This window comes from Stegostoma tigrinum, chromosome 16, assembly GCF_030684315.1.
Source record: "Stegostoma tigrinum isolate sSteTig4 chromosome 16, sSteTig4.hap1, whole genome shotgun sequence".
NCBI lineage: Eukaryota > Metazoa > Chordata > Chondrichthyes > Orectolobiformes > Stegostomatidae > Stegostoma > Stegostoma tigrinum.
The window spans coordinates 27023642-27039161 of NC_081369.1; the positions used below are offsets into that span (position 1 = coordinate 27023642).

At 43.0% G+C, this 15520-nt stretch overlaps 1 protein-coding gene across 1 annotated transcript in view; it reads right to left on the bottom strand.

The window, feature by feature from the left end:
- The window catches only part of cylda (cylindromatosis (turban tumor syndrome), a), an 87178-nt gene that overhangs the window by 65114 nt on the left and 6544 nt on the right, over nt 1-15520 (bottom strand). Inside the window, exon 3 of the mRNA XM_048546716.2 lies at nt 7112-7411. Within this exon, the coding sequence (XP_048402673.1) occupies nt 7112-7411 (300 nt within the window). The remainder of the gene's footprint in view (nt 1-7111; nt 7412-15520) is intronic.

Sequence of the window (15520 nt, forward strand, 5' to 3'; positions counted from 1 at the left end):
GGTTCTTCTTGGTGTTAGAGTTTCCAGGTTTGAAGGTGCTGATGAAAGCAATTTGGCAACTTTCTGTAGCACCAGTTCCAAATCGTACACATTGCTAATATTGTGAATTTTTGGTGGAGAGAATAAATGTTTAAGATGATGGATGTGGCGCCAAACAAGAAAGCTGATCTTTCCTGGATGGTGCCAAGCTTCCCTGATGTTGTTGGAACTGTAAAATTGTAGAAACCCTACAGTGTGCAAGCAGGTCATTCTACCCATTGAGTCCACATCGACCCTCCAAAAAGCATCCCTCACAGACATCCTCCCCCTGCTACTATCTTATCCTATCCCTACAACCCTACATTTCCCATGGCTAATCCCCCTAGCCTGCACATCCTTCCACACTATGGGCAATTTAGCCAATCCACTTAACCCACACATCTTTGGACTGTGGGAAGAAACCCATTCAAACACAGGAAGAATATCTGTGTGGAGTCTGCACAGCCACCAAAGGCTGGAATTGAGCCTGGGTCCCTCGTGTCGTGAAGCAGCAGTGTGAACCACTGAGCTATCGTGCCACCCTAGACTATATTCTCAGTTCATCTTTTAATTCTCTCAAACTTTTACTGCAATAATGCATTCCCCTCCTTTCTCACTCCCTCACCAACATTCAAGGCTGCATACAAATGAAGTGGGGAGAAGTGGCAGAGTTGTACCAAGGGAAAAAGTTGCTGATTGACCGACTCAGGGCTCAGTATTGGATTCAGCGCTGTTTCAATCGCACCAGATCAAATTCAGCAACTCAATGCAAAGTAGTGAAAAATGTTGACAAAAGCAAACTGGAAAAGACATGGAATTGGAATGGGATGGCTCAGAAGTTGGAGAATAAGTTGAACAAAGTATTTAAATAGACAAAATACTGGCAAATAAATTTAATGTCAATATAAAATGAACTGGATGGAAAATGGACGTTTTGATTCAGAACCCTTCATCAGAAATGCGGAGGGAGAAGGGAGCACAAAAATAAAGAGAGGGGGGATGGATGGGGCTGGGGAAGGTAGGTGGAATGGTGACAGGCGAGTACAGGTAGGCAGTGCTGGGGATTGGTCAGTGAGGTGGGAGGGGTGGATAGATGGAAGAGAAAATGGACAAGTCGTGTCAGGTCAAGAAAGCGGGGATGAGAGGGTCGATCATGGGATAAGGAGGTTTTGAAACTGGTAAACTCCACATCTAGGCCATTGGCTTCTGAGGCAGAATATGGGGTGCTGTTCCTCCAGTTTGCGGGTGGTGTCGTTATGACACTGGACGCGGCCCAGCATGGACAAGTCACCCAGGGAATGGGAGGGGAAGTTAAAATGGTTCACAACCCGAAGGTGTTGTCATTTATTGTGGAAAGAGTGCAGATGCTCTACAAAACAGCTCCAAACCTCCGTTGTCTCAAGATGTAGATGCAGCCACATCAGGAGCAGCGAATGCAGTAGACCAAGTTGACAGATGTGCAGGTGAACCTCTGTCTAATCCAGAAGGTTTGTTTTGTGCCTTGAATGGAGGCAAAGAGGGGAGATGTAGGAGCAGGTATAGCACCACTTGTGGTTGCAGGGAAAGGTGCTGGGGGTGATGGGGTTAGTGGGAAAAGTGTAGAACAGGCAAGGGAGTTGAGGAGAGAACAGTCCCTACAAAAAGGCAAATAGGGGTGGGGAGGGAAATATATTTTTGGTTGTGGGGTCAGAATGTAGGTGACTAAAGTGGCGGAGACTTACACGTTGGATGTGGAAATTGGTAGGATTATACGTGAGGATAAAGGAGGATTCTGTCTTTATTTTTGTTTAAGGGGGTAAAAAATGGGAGGTCAAGAGGTGCAGGAAACAGAAAAATTGTGGTTGAGGGCATTTTCAATCACCGCAGGTAAGTTACGGTCCTCCTATTTCAAGGACATCTCCTGCACATCCCAGACGTCCTCCTATTTTAAGGACTGCAATATCCCCTCTGGTGATCAAAAATACTCTCAACTACATGCTCCCCCTCCGCATTTCTGAAGAAAAGGTCCCGAACTGAAACATCAACTTTCCTGCTCCTCTGATGCTCCTGCCCTACTGTGTTGCTCCAGCTTCACACTTTTTTCTGACCATAGCATTTGCAGTTCTTACTATCTCTGAATGGAAAATTGAGTGACATGGGTTGAGAATGGTACTGAAATAACATAAGGAAGGAGTCAAAACAAAAAACCTAAGCATCCTGGGAGATTTGCTAATAAACAAGTCTACCAATCCATTGTAGCAAAACAAGTAAGATATCAAACTGCGCTGCTAAAACTATATAATACATGACATAGGAGGCCATTGTCAAGCTTTACAGTATTGTGCACTAGTCAGACTGCATCCTGAATTTGCACCTAACTAGGGACACTCGGAAACCATCCAAGCGCTGACAGCAGTACAGAGTCAGAGTCACAAGGTTTATTTGTGATGACAGACTTGTTAAGAAGTGCTGGAGAGTCTTGTGCTTTTCAGTTTAAAAAGGAAACATCTGAGAATGTATAATAGTGAAGGCAAATCTATGGATTCATTTAAGCAAAGAGATGTCAGAATGCAGAATGGGCAGTCATAACAATCCTTCTGGATGGATGAACCTGCAATTAAAACTTTTATTTATCTGCAAGTAGACAGTTAGTAAATCTAATGCTCAAATTTATGATTTCTCAAAGTTATCAAAATATTAGTCAAAAGACCAGTAAACCTAGTATCTTATTTAAAGGCACAAAAGCTGACGTTTCAGGCCTAGGCCCTTCATCAGAAATGGGGGGAGGGAGAGAGGGTTCTGAAATAAATAGGGAGACAGGGGTAGGCTGATCGAAGATGTAGAGAGGAGAAGATAGGTACAGAGGAGACAGACTAGTTAAAAGAGGCGTGCATGGAGCCAGTAGAGGAGAGAGTGTAGGTGGGGAGGTGGGGAGGTAGGAAGGGGATAGGTCAGGTCAAAGGGGCAGGATAAGGTTTGTAGGAAGGAAATGGGGGTGCAGCTTGAGGTGGGAGGAGGGGAAAGGTGAGAGGAAGAACAGGTTAGGGAGGTGGGGATGAGCTGGGCTGATTTTGGGATGCAGTAGGGGGAGGGGAGTTTTTGAAGCTTGTGAAACCCACATTGATACCATTGGGCTGCAGAGTTCCCAAGTGGAATATGAGCTGCTGTTCCTGCCACCATCAGGTGGCATTGTTGTGGCACTGCAGGAGGCCCAAGATGGACATGTCATCTAAGGAATGGGAGGGGGGAGTTGAAATGGTTCGCTACTGGGAGGAGCAGTTGTTTATTGCAAACAGAGCATAGGTGTTTTGCAAAGCGGTCCCCAAGCCTCTGCTTGGTTTCCCCAGTATAGAGGAGGCCATAACAGGTACAGCGGATGCAGTATACCACATTGACAGACATGCAGGTGAATATCTGCTTGATGTGTAAAGTCTTCTTGGGGCTTGGGATGGGGGTGAGGGAGGAGGTAGGGGGGGCAGATGGAGCACTTCCTGTGTTTGCAGGGGAAAGTGCCGGGTGGGGTGGGGTGGGGCTGGAGGGGAGCGTGGAGCAGACAAGGGAGTCACGGACAGTGTGGTCTCTCCATAAGGCAAGCAAGGGAAAAAACATCTTTGGTGGTGGGGTCGGATTGCAGATGGCGGAAGTGTCGGAGAATGATGCGTTGGATCCGGAGGTTAGTGGGGTGGTATCTGAGGATGAGGGGGATTCTCTTTTGGTGGTTATTGCAGGGACAGGGAGTGAGGGATGAGTTGTGGGAAATGCGGGAGACACGGTTGAGGACAAAGTTGTGGTCCTTCAAAAATGAGGACGACATCGGAGGTGTACGGGAATGGAATGCCTCATCCAGGGAGCAGATGCAGCAGAGGCAAAGGAATTGGGAATAGGGGATGGCAGTTTTACTGGAAGGTGGGTGGGAAGAGGCATATTCTAGGTAGCTGTGGGAGTCGATGGGCTTGAAATGGATATTGGTTTCTAGGTGGTTGTCTGAGATGGAGACAGAGGGGTCCAGGAAGGTGAGGGGGTGTTAGAAATAGTCCAGGTGAACTTGAGGTTGGGGTGGAAGGTGTTGCTGAAGTGGATGAACTGTTCAAGCTCCTCGTGGTGAAGTGAATGAAGCCTGCAGCCCAAAAGATATCAATGTGGATTTCACAAGCTTCAAAAACTCCCCTCCCCCTACTGCATCCCAAAACCAGCCCAGCTTGTCCCCGCCTCCCTAACCAGTTCTTCCTCTCATCTATCCCCTCCTCCCACCTCAAGCTGCACCCCCATTTCCTTCTTACTAACTTCATCCCGCCCCTCCTCCCCGAACTGACCTATCCCCTCCCTACCTCCCCACCTACACTCACCTTTACTGGCTCCATCCCAGCCTCTCTAACTTGTCTGTCTACTCTCCACTTATCTTCTCCGCTATCCATCTTCGGTCATCCTCCCCCCTCCCCCCCTCCCCCATTTCTGATGAAGGGTCTCGGCCTGAAATGTCAGCTTTTGTGCTCCTATGATGCTGATTGGCCTGCTGTGTTCATCCAGCTCTACACTTTGTTATCTCGGATTCTCCAGCATCTGCAGTTCCCATTATCTCTTATTTGAAGGGTTACACTAAACATCTTAACACTTCAAAAATATCTTAGTTTAAGTGTTAAATACAAATAAAGTTGTATCAAAAGGAGCATGAAAACTGATGGCAATGATTTGTTTTCTTTCCGCAAGGTAAAAAGGGCTTAGGTTTACACCCACGATTCCCTTAACGATCTCCAATTATGCCTATACCATGGGAAAGATACAATAAAAAGGGTCTAGATGTTGTTCCAATGGGAAAGAAGCATAGATGGAATGCAAATCTTTCTCCAAGCTCTGCATTGGTGCTATACTAATGGGCAAAGCAAGGTAAATTGAAAGCTTATTTGAAGTTGACATCCATCTGTCAAGAGAATCAAAATGAGAAGAAATATTTATTAAAGGAGAACTTTAACATAAATGCTTACCTCAAAGGTTTTCCCTCCGGAAAAGGAATATTGTATGTCTTTGCTGCAGAAGCACGAACAGAGTTGTCAAACGAGACTTCACTCCCCATGGACAAAAAAAAAGGAACCCTGCAGCCCAATGGTATCAATGTGGACTTCACCAGCTTCAAAATCTCCCCTCCCCCCACTGCATCCCAAAACCAGCCCAGCCTGTCTCTGCCTCCCTAACCTGTTCTTCGTCTCACCCATCCCTTCCTCCCACCCCAGGCCGCACCTCCATTTCCTACCTACTAACCTCATCCCACCTCCTTGACCTGTCAGTCTTCCCTGGACTGACCTATCCCCTCCCTACCTCCCCACCTATACTCTCCTCTCCTCTCCATCTTCGGTCCGCCTCCCCCTCTCTCCCTATTTATTCCTGAACCCTCACCCCATCCCCCTCTCTGAAGAAGGGTCCAGGCCCGAAACGTCAGCTTTTGTTCTCCTGAGATGCTGCTTGGCCTGCTGTGTTCATCCAGCTTCACACTTTATTATCTTCACTCCCAATGGTTTATTTCAAGATACAAGTCATTGCTTTCAACATCTTCTAGCCCTCATCCAAGTGTTTATGTATGAGCTCACTAGGAACACACAGTCAAGTTCTTCAAGCTGAACAGCAGAATGCTTCAGAATGATTCTATTGGTGCCTGAAGGTCTACGTATCCAAAACTTCTAACAGAAGATCACTAGTCAGCAATCGGGAGCAAGGAGCAAGAATAGCTTGCTCCTGATTTTTCTGTTCTTCTATTCCCAACTATTTTCGTTATGAAGGGGACAGTGAAGCCATTTGTAATAATATTTGCTAATACCTGCTGAGCACTGGAGAAAGGGACAGAACCTATGACAGACCGAAGAAGGGCCTAGACCCGAAACGTCAGCTTTCCTGCTCCTCTGACGCTGCTTGGCCTGCTGTGTTCATCCAGCTCTACACCTTGTTATCTCAGATTCTCCAGCATCGGAGGTTCCTACTATCTGTCTCTAACAGTATATTTGCATGTTACTATGACAGTCAGCATGACCAAGTAGTTTAAAGTCAGAAATGCAGGATGTTTTCCCAACTGAAATCAGTAGCAGTAAAATTTTTAAAGAAAAACCAAAGGGGAAAAAAAAGGAAGAATGCACAATGCATCCCATCCATAGAACAATACAATATGATGCTTTATTGCATTCTGCTTTATCCGTCATAGTTCCCCTTTAGTTTAGAACATTCCTTCAGATTTATCTTCCCACCTAAACTGGTATTTTAAGGAAGAGACTTCAGTGACCACAGATGGCAGAAGTGTAACCACAAAGCTGACCCCCATGAGCAGCTTTCAAAGACCAGGGCAGGAAAAGATTGTGTTTTAAATAAATTGTTGCCTTGGCAAACATCTATTGATTTTTGAATACTTTTGCATAAAGCAGTGAGTAATATGAATCTTAGCTCAACAATGGCACTAACATCAAAGTTGGACCAGTAGCCTCATTCATGCAGTAATGAACTGGGGACATAGGCAGGTGAATGGGTGGGGGTGAGCACACAAAGCAAAAAAATAAAAACAGGCAGACACTGCCAGTAAAATTCAGCAGGTCTGGCAGCATCTAGTGGGAGAAATTAGGGTTGACATTCAGGTCCAGTGGCCCTTCTACAGATTCTGATGGCAATACAGATGACTCTGAGCTGCCCTCTACATGGCCTATCAAGCTACTCAGTTCAACAGTAATTGGGAATGGAGAATATGCTGACCTCAGTGACACCCATGAACAAAATGTTAAATTGACAAAGTTGTGCAGTTATCTGCACCATCCTCCGGGTGCTCTGGTTTCCTCCCACAGTACAAAGATGAGCAAGTTAAGTGGATTGACCATGCTAAGTTGCCTGTAGTGTTCAGGGAGGTGTGGATTAGGTGGGTTATAGGGGGCTGGGTCTGGGTGGGATGCTCCGAGGTTCAGTGTGGACTTGCTGGGCCAAAAGGACCTGTTTGCACACTAAAGGGATTCTACAAAATTAGGCTCAATAGTTCCTAAAAGGCAAAAATATTAGTTTAAGCTCACCCACAGGAACACACTACAACTGGTTGTAAATATAGCAGCAAAACATATTCCACAGCTGACACAAAATCATAAACACTCACCATATCAACACCTAGAAAATAGCCATAGTCTTCTTTTCCTGACAACAGGCCGCAGAATACGACTGTTCCATACACAACTTCATTCTCAATAATGGTAGACACCCTCGAGTTAATTTCTATGGCAGATTTGCCACTATACAAAAACATTTCATCATTGCCAGATTCGAGTTCAGTGTCCTCTTCCTCTTCAACAAGTTCCAGTTTGTCGAAAGGAACAAAAACTCCACAATCATCATCACAGTGAAAGAGTTGCTTTCCTTTGTACGAGCCGTCTGTGTAGCCTTGATTCCTGCCTTCTTCCTGTTAAAAAAAGAGACATTAACAAATAGACTCTAGAAGCAAATAACTGGAGAAACAAAGCTATTATACTGAGGAAACTTATCCATAAACAAACTATAATAATCCTGCTGTAACAGGATGTACAATGGCATTCAATGGCCAACAATTAAAACATAGTGGAAAAACAGTTGTTTGAGTCAACACTACATTGTGAGAGAAAATAATTCTGCATTCCAAACCCAAGTGACTGCCCACAGAGCTAAAAAATAAATCGACAAGTTCCAAGCAGTGATGATGAGTTTTAAAGCCAAATGAACTAACTCAGGAATGTCACAGTTTTTTTCCCACTTCTGATGCAAGAAGGTCAACTGTCTCTTCTCAGGGCAGTTCCCATTCATTGTAGGACATACAGTGCATTCCCTTTAATACCCAAGGTACTCATTTTTGTTTTGACAGGTTTATTGCTGAATTCTCCAAATGGAAAGAAAGTATACCAAATGTTTCAGTTCATGCAAGAGAAACGCACAAGACAGACAATATCCAGTTCTGATAACTCCGGCATCCTACCATTACATACCTAATTACTAGACAATACAGATTTCTGAACACAGGACATTCAGATCACTTAAAAGAAAAGATCTAAGAATTTTAATAGATTTTTCCTACTTATTTCTTATCCATTCACGCAGTTAGTCAGCGAAATTAAAAACTTTGCATTTAGACCACAGAATATTTTGAATAATCCTACTAATTTGCCCTGGCAACACCTTTCAATGTGAACCTTTGAAGTGTGATCCTACATATGCAAAAAGTTCAAATATATAGGTCTAAATGACTTGGATAAGGGTTTAAAATGTATGGTAAAGTTTAAGAAAGTAAGCAAATATAAAGTTCTAAATTTCAAAGTCACTCCAGGAAACTTCATTCAGAAATTACAAATTAACGTGAGGGGAATGTGAAGTGATGACACTGGGAGCAGGGCCGAAGGGCCTGTACTGTGCTGTAATGTTCTATGTTCTAAAGTAATCAGAGTAATAAGCATACACACATGCACTCTGCTCATCAGAAAAGAGATTGTGTATTGTGCTTAAAAAAATTAGCTGTTGGAACCATTAGCTCGCTTCAGTAAAAACAAACAAGATATGTTGCAGTAACAGAGGATCAGAATACAAATCAAGATGAAAACAGGCCTAAACTGGCAGGAAGAGTGCAGGGAAGTGGTGTTGAAATGTCCATCAGCCATGATTTAAATGGCGGAGTGGACTTGATGGGCCAAATGGCCTTACTTCCACTCCTATGTCTTATGGTCTTATGGTCTAAGTACTGACAAGCCCACACAGTGTGCTATGGCACCATAACAAATCAAGACAAACATGGAGAAAAGAACAATGTAACACTGACAGGATACCATACATCAATATTGTAAGGGAAAGTCTAAAGAAACTCATTTTAAATACTACAGAACTATTTCTAGATTCTAGGGGATTTAAGGTCATCATCTGATTTATTAATCCTTTACTTCCTAGGGCAAAACACATTGGAAATCAAGATCCTAGGAGTACAAAAGCTGACATTTCATGCCTAGACCCTTCATCAGAAAAAGGGGGATGACTGGGACATGCAGTTGTTTACTGCGAACCGAGTGTAGGTGCCGTGCAATCCCATTCCCCAGATTGCATGTCCATCCTGGGCCTCCTGCAGTGCCATAACGATGCCACCCATTGGTTGCAGGAACAGCAACTCAATTCCGCTTGGGAACCCTACAACCCAGTGGTATCAATGCGGATTTCACCAGCTTCAAAATCTCCCCTCCCCCTACTGCGTCCCAAAACCAGCCCAACTCATCCCCGCCTGCCTAACCTGTTCTTGCTCTCACCTATCCCCTCCTCCCACCTCAAGCCGCACCTCCATTTCCTACCTGCTAACCTCATCCCGACCCCTTAACCTGTCCATCCTCCCCAGACTGACCTATCCCCTCCCCTCCACCTATTTTCTCCTCTATCCATCTTCAATCCGCCTCCCCCTCTCTCCCTATTTATTTCAGAATCCTCTCCCCATCCCCCTTTTCTGATGAAGGGTCTAGGCCCAAAACGTCAGCTTTTGTGCTAAGATGCTGCTTGGCCTGCTGTGTTCATCCAGCTCCACACTTTGTTATTTTGGTTTCTCCAGCATCCGCAGTTCCCATTATCTCTGATGGAAATCAAGATCTGTTCTTTAACGATTTTATCTTGATGTTTCAAAAAAATGTGATGACAGATGACCCTAAAACAGTACATCACAGAAACAGTGATTAAAATAACACAATTAAAGCACCTGGAATAGTTAGAAGAACTTAATTTATAGAATTTTTTCTGACACCATACAAACATAAACAGGAAAACTGAACTCACTAAAACCAAATGATTCATGATTGAGAAAAAAAATAAGTGGTGCTAACAATGCAGCAGAGTAAAGTAGGTGTAACTTAAACAACAACCCACACAAAACAGAAGTCATGATAACAGACAGATGCATTGGGAGAAATGGGCCTGCTTCTGGCAAACAATATTAAATATCAGTACATAAATGTACTATTTTAGGTAGTCCCAATGTCAAGCATTGAAGTATAAAAATAAAAGAAAAAAGAAGAACAGGAGTAGGCTGTTCAGCCCTTCGAAACTGCTCAGCCAGCAGTACTGTTCCTGCTTGGCACCCCAATACCTTTTGATCCCTTTAGCCATAATAACAATACCTAACTCCTTCTTAATAACATTTAAAGTTTTGGCCTCAATTGCTTTCCGTCGCAGAGAATTCCACAGTTCACCACTCTGTTTGGAGAAATTTCTTCTTATTTCAGTCATAAATGGCCTATCCCGTCTCCTTCAACGGTGACCTCATAGCTCTTAAGCAAGAGAAAGACAGGCCACGGTATTATAAAAGCAGTTAATTACCAGGATAATTAAATACAGAACAAAAAGAAAAGAATTTTGCCTTCATTCTGTAAGGCTTTGGTTAGGTCTCGTGGAAAATGTAAGATCATTCAAAACAGGAGCAGAAGTATTTAGGTTAATAAAATGTGAGGCTGGATGAACACAGCAGGCCAAGCAGCATCTCAGGAGCACAAAAGCTGACGTTTCGGGCCTAGACCCTTCATCATTTTATTATCTTGGAATCTCCAGCATCTGCAGTTCCCATTATCGCAGAAGTATTTAGCCCATCCAGCTTGCTGCACCTTTCCAAAAAAAAGGGTACCTATTTGAGGCCTCAACCCCACCCATATACTGCTTGAGACCTTTGTAGATCAAAACCACTGCGTAATTTACTGCTGAATATATGTAATAACTCTCTGGAACAGAGAATTCTGAAGACTAACAAAGCTTTGAGAGAAGTGATTCCTTTGTATTCTTTGTAAACTATCCCCTAGTTCTAGATTCCATGGGAAGGGAGGGTGTTGTCGTCATCTTCTCAGCATCTATCCTATCAAACCCCTCAGAGTCTAATGTGTCTCAGCAGCATCATTTCTTCCATTTTCTAATGAGTACACCCAACCTACTCAATCTTTCCTCATAATCCAACCTCTTCATCTCAGGAATCAGCTAGTGAACTCTGTCTGAATTATTTCCAATGCAAGTTTGTCTCTTGTCAAGCAGATACACTCACACACCATACTCTAGGTGCAATCTCATGAAAGTCATCTACAGTAGCAAGGTTTCCCTTCCTTTATATTTCATTTCTCTTGCAATAAGAGAGGACCATTGCTTGCTGTATACTTCACTTTGTCAGAAAGATACAGGAACACTCATAGCTCTGGGCAGCAGCATTCCAGTCTTTCTGCTTACATATTATTCTGCTCTTCCTACAAAAGTGGACAACCTATTTTGTACGTTTTATTCCATTTGCCAAATTTTAGCCTATTGAATCTGGTAAACCTTCACTGCACTCCCTACAGCAAGAGCATCCTTTCCTCGGGTAGGGAGACCAAAACTGCACACAATATACAGTTGTGGCTTCACCAATGACCTGTATACTTGCAGCAAGACATTTTTTTGTCCCTGTACTCAAATCCTTTTGCTATGAACACCAGCAGACTATTTGCCTTCTTTATGGTCTCCTACATCTACATGCTGACTTTCAGCAACTGCTACACAAGGATATTCGTGAATTGTTGAACAAGCCTGTCTTATGATTTACAGCCATTCAAAATTATAATAATCTGCCTTCCTATTTTTGCAACCAAAGTGGATAAACTCAGTCATTTAAATAATGCTACATCTGCCATTCATTTGCGCATTCCCTCAGCGTCCAAATTACACTGCAACATCCCTACACCGTCCTCACAATGCATCCTTCCACTCAGCTTTGTCTCATCTGCAAATTCAGATATTACATTTAGTTCCGGCATCTAAATCATTAACATATATTGTTTATATCTGGGGTCCTTGCACCTGTATTCCACAAGTCACTGCCTGCCATGCAGAAAAAGCCCATTTATTCCTTCTGTTTACTGTCTGCAAATCTATTTTCTATCCATCTCAATACTCCACCCCAAATCCCATGCACATTAATTTTACATACTATTCACATATGTAGGACTTTTGTCAATAGCTTTCTGAAAGTCCAAATAAACCATATCCACCAGCGCCCCTTGATCAACTCAACTAGTTAAATCCATGAAGAATTCCAATAAGTTTGTTAGGTGCAACTTCCCTTTTTATAATCCATACTGACTGTCTCAGTCTACCACTATTTTCTATGTGCTTTGCTATAAAATCCTTGATAACGGACTGAAGCATCTTCCCCACCACTGGCATCAGACTCACTGATCAATAATTCCCTGTTTTCTCTCCATCATACTTTTTTTAAACCAGCAGGGTTACATTAGCTATCCTCTAACCTAAAAGAACTGTTCCAGAGTCTCAAGAATCTTGAAAGATGGCCACCAATACATCCACCATTTCAAGGGCCACTTCATTAAGTGCTCTGGGATACAGATTATCAGACCTTGACAATTTATCAAGCCTTCAATGCCACCAACTTCTCCAACACTATTTCTCTACTAATACAGATCTGAATGGTCTTAGTACTTTTAAAACAATTCACAGGATGTGAACATCAGCCAGGCCAGCATTTATTGCCCATCCTAATTGCTCAGAGGGCAGCGAAGTATCAATCACATTGTTGTGGGTCTGGAGTCACACGGAGACCAAACCAAATAAGGAAGGTAGTTACCTTCCCTAAAAGTTTTAGTGAATGAGGCAGACTTTTCTGACAATTGACAGTGGTTGAGAGACTCTGGAGATCCAGACTTTTATTGAATTCAAGTACCTGCCACGGTGGCAATCAAACCCGAGTGCTCAGAACATTACCTGGATCTCTGGATTAACAGCAATAATATCACAAGGACATCACGTCTCCCAAAACTGAGACCAGATGATGGCCAGGATCAATTCCAACATTTTCACAAAGGCAGAAGTTAGGCTAACTACCTTATCATTTTCCTTCTCTCCTGAAGATGTTACTTTTGTGATTTTTAAAAATCAATCCTTTCTAGAATTGAGGGAATTTTGAAAGATTATAATGTCTCCATTATTTTTGCAGCCACTTCCTTTAAGTAAAGTGGTCAGTTTTGATCCACTTATTTGTAAATAATGTAGAAATCTTGGAAGAGGTATATAGTGAAAGACCATTGACATCCAGTTTAAAAATCCATAATTCCCAGAACAGAAATTAAAATGTGCCTTTTTTAAAAACTCTAAAACAAGTACAGCCAACCACAATATTTAGAATAATGAAAGGATTACATTCGGCTCATGTACAAAAAGGATTTAGTTTGGATAGGTAAGGAGCACCAACAGAGACAACATACTTTCCTCAAGCAAAGAAGCATATTAGATTTCTTTGTTTGTTTCTCCAAGTGTTATTGCCCTATAGAGATAGTAACCGGCAAGGGCATATTCACGGAAAACATTCACAAATGAAACTGGACAAGTTCCTGACAGCAGACATTTTCCATCACAGAACAAAGATGATTATACAATGCAAGTTCCATGACACTTAAATAGCCTACAGTCTTTCTGAACCCACAACAGAATCTGTGGCAATAATATCAGGAAAATGTCTGACAGTCAATATTTCATGTGACTCAGACAACAGACACTGACCAATCTGCTTTCTATTTCCAGTATCTTCCGCTTTTAGTTTAGACCGGATATGGGCCTGGAATTTTGACCACCACCTTCCGTTTTCCTAAGATTATTTATGCCCCATTTCCTTTCAACTTTGTCACCGGTAGAGCCAGGATTTTATACTTCTTTTTCTGTAGCAGTTGCTAGGATATTGAAGCTGGATTTGGAAGTTGCTTTTCTTTCTCTCTCACTCTGTTTACTCTTGATGTTTTGTCCTCCTAGACTGGAGAATTGCCTGTGAGACAATCTACTTTACTAAATTTGCCTTTACCAAAGGTGCTTTTATTGTGATGTTACTATATTGGAACACTGTTTAGTAGTCAAATCGTCTATTATTCTGTTAATCCTACTGGAAAACTTAATTATTCCAATTTCTTCTTTATTTTGTTGTATTTTAACTATAATGAATGAAGCGTGTTTTGATTTAAATCGGTAGTTCAACCAATTGATTTTCAGCCAGAAAGCAACACTTTACACTTGCCTTTAAGATAAAAAGCGTTAGGATCTAGACTATCTTCTGAATATATTTGAGGGTTCAGTCTGGTCCATAGCAGAGTCAATGTTGTCATGGTTATTTTCAGTTCACAAATAAGAACTTACATCACATGAAGACTACATAGGTCTAATGCTTCACTAAAAGAAAGATTAAAAAAAACTTCAAATTATCATGTGAAGATTTTTCCCACGTCAACTGGTCATAGCAACTCCAATTTCCTGTAACGTTAGTATGTGCATTAAAATAGGAGTATAACCATCATGACACATCACCTTACATAATTTCACCCCTAATTTTTTCCGCAACAAAAGACAGAGAGAGGGTGAGAGAAATAAAGATGGTGAGACAGACAGCAAGAGAGGGTCACAAACTGACAGTGAGTTTGGGGGGGGGGGGGAGAAGAGAGGGGGAAAGATACAGAGACAGAGAGGGGGCACAGGGCAGAGAAAGTGGTGAGCGCCTGTGCCAAAGGTTGCATAGTTGCCTGCGAGATATAGGGTGAGCAAATGCATGAGAGGTAGAGGGCGAGTGCACACAGGGGAGATGGGATGAGCACGCAAGAGAGAAAACGAGCATGCACACGAAAGAAAGTGAACACAACATGACAGACTGAGCTCAACGCATCACAAAGAGTGAGCGTGCATATGGCAGACAGGATGACCATGCGTGAGAGACAGGATGAGATAATGTGAGAGACAGAGAGAGAAGAGTTTACATGACAGCCAGGCAGCACAAGGGAGAGGGTTAACAACAAGACAGGATGTGAGAGAGGGTGAGGGTAAGTGAGCACCCACATCAGACAGACAGGAAGGGTGTGCATGTGCAAAATTGTGCAAGAGGGGTAGCAAGCGCCTGAGAGAAGGCAAACACATGAAAGAGCAGGCAGGCGCACTTACGTGTGGGAGAAGGCAAGCGCAGGCAAAAGAGAGATTTCAAGCATACCAGAGAGAGTGAGGTGTCAAGCGCACGAGAGAAGATGAGCACAGAAGAGAGAGACGGAGGATGAGTGGCAGACAGAGAGCATGAGTGTCAGACAGTAGGCAAAGAGAGTTTTCAAAGGCCTATGAGAGAGAGAGTGTTCGAGAAACAGATGGATGATGAGTGTAAGACAAAGACAGTACACAAGTGCCAGACAGTAGGCAAGCACATGCCAAAGAAGGAGGATGGAAAGAGAGAAGAGAAGAGAGAGAGAGAGAGAGAGAGAGAGAGAGAGAGAGAGAGAGAGAGAGAGGCGGACAGTGCATGAGACAGACAGGACGAACTTGTGCGAGTGAGCACACGGGTGAGCACACGCAGGCGAAGGAGAGCAGCTGAGTGCACAAGTCCTTTGCCTACCACACCATGTCATGCTGCCTGAACGTCCCATCTTAAAAAGGGAAGAAAACTACTAAAAAAAAAAGGAAAAAAAACAGATTTTCAGAACAGCCATAAGTTAAAAACGACAAGACGCCTTGAAGGCAGAACCCGCAA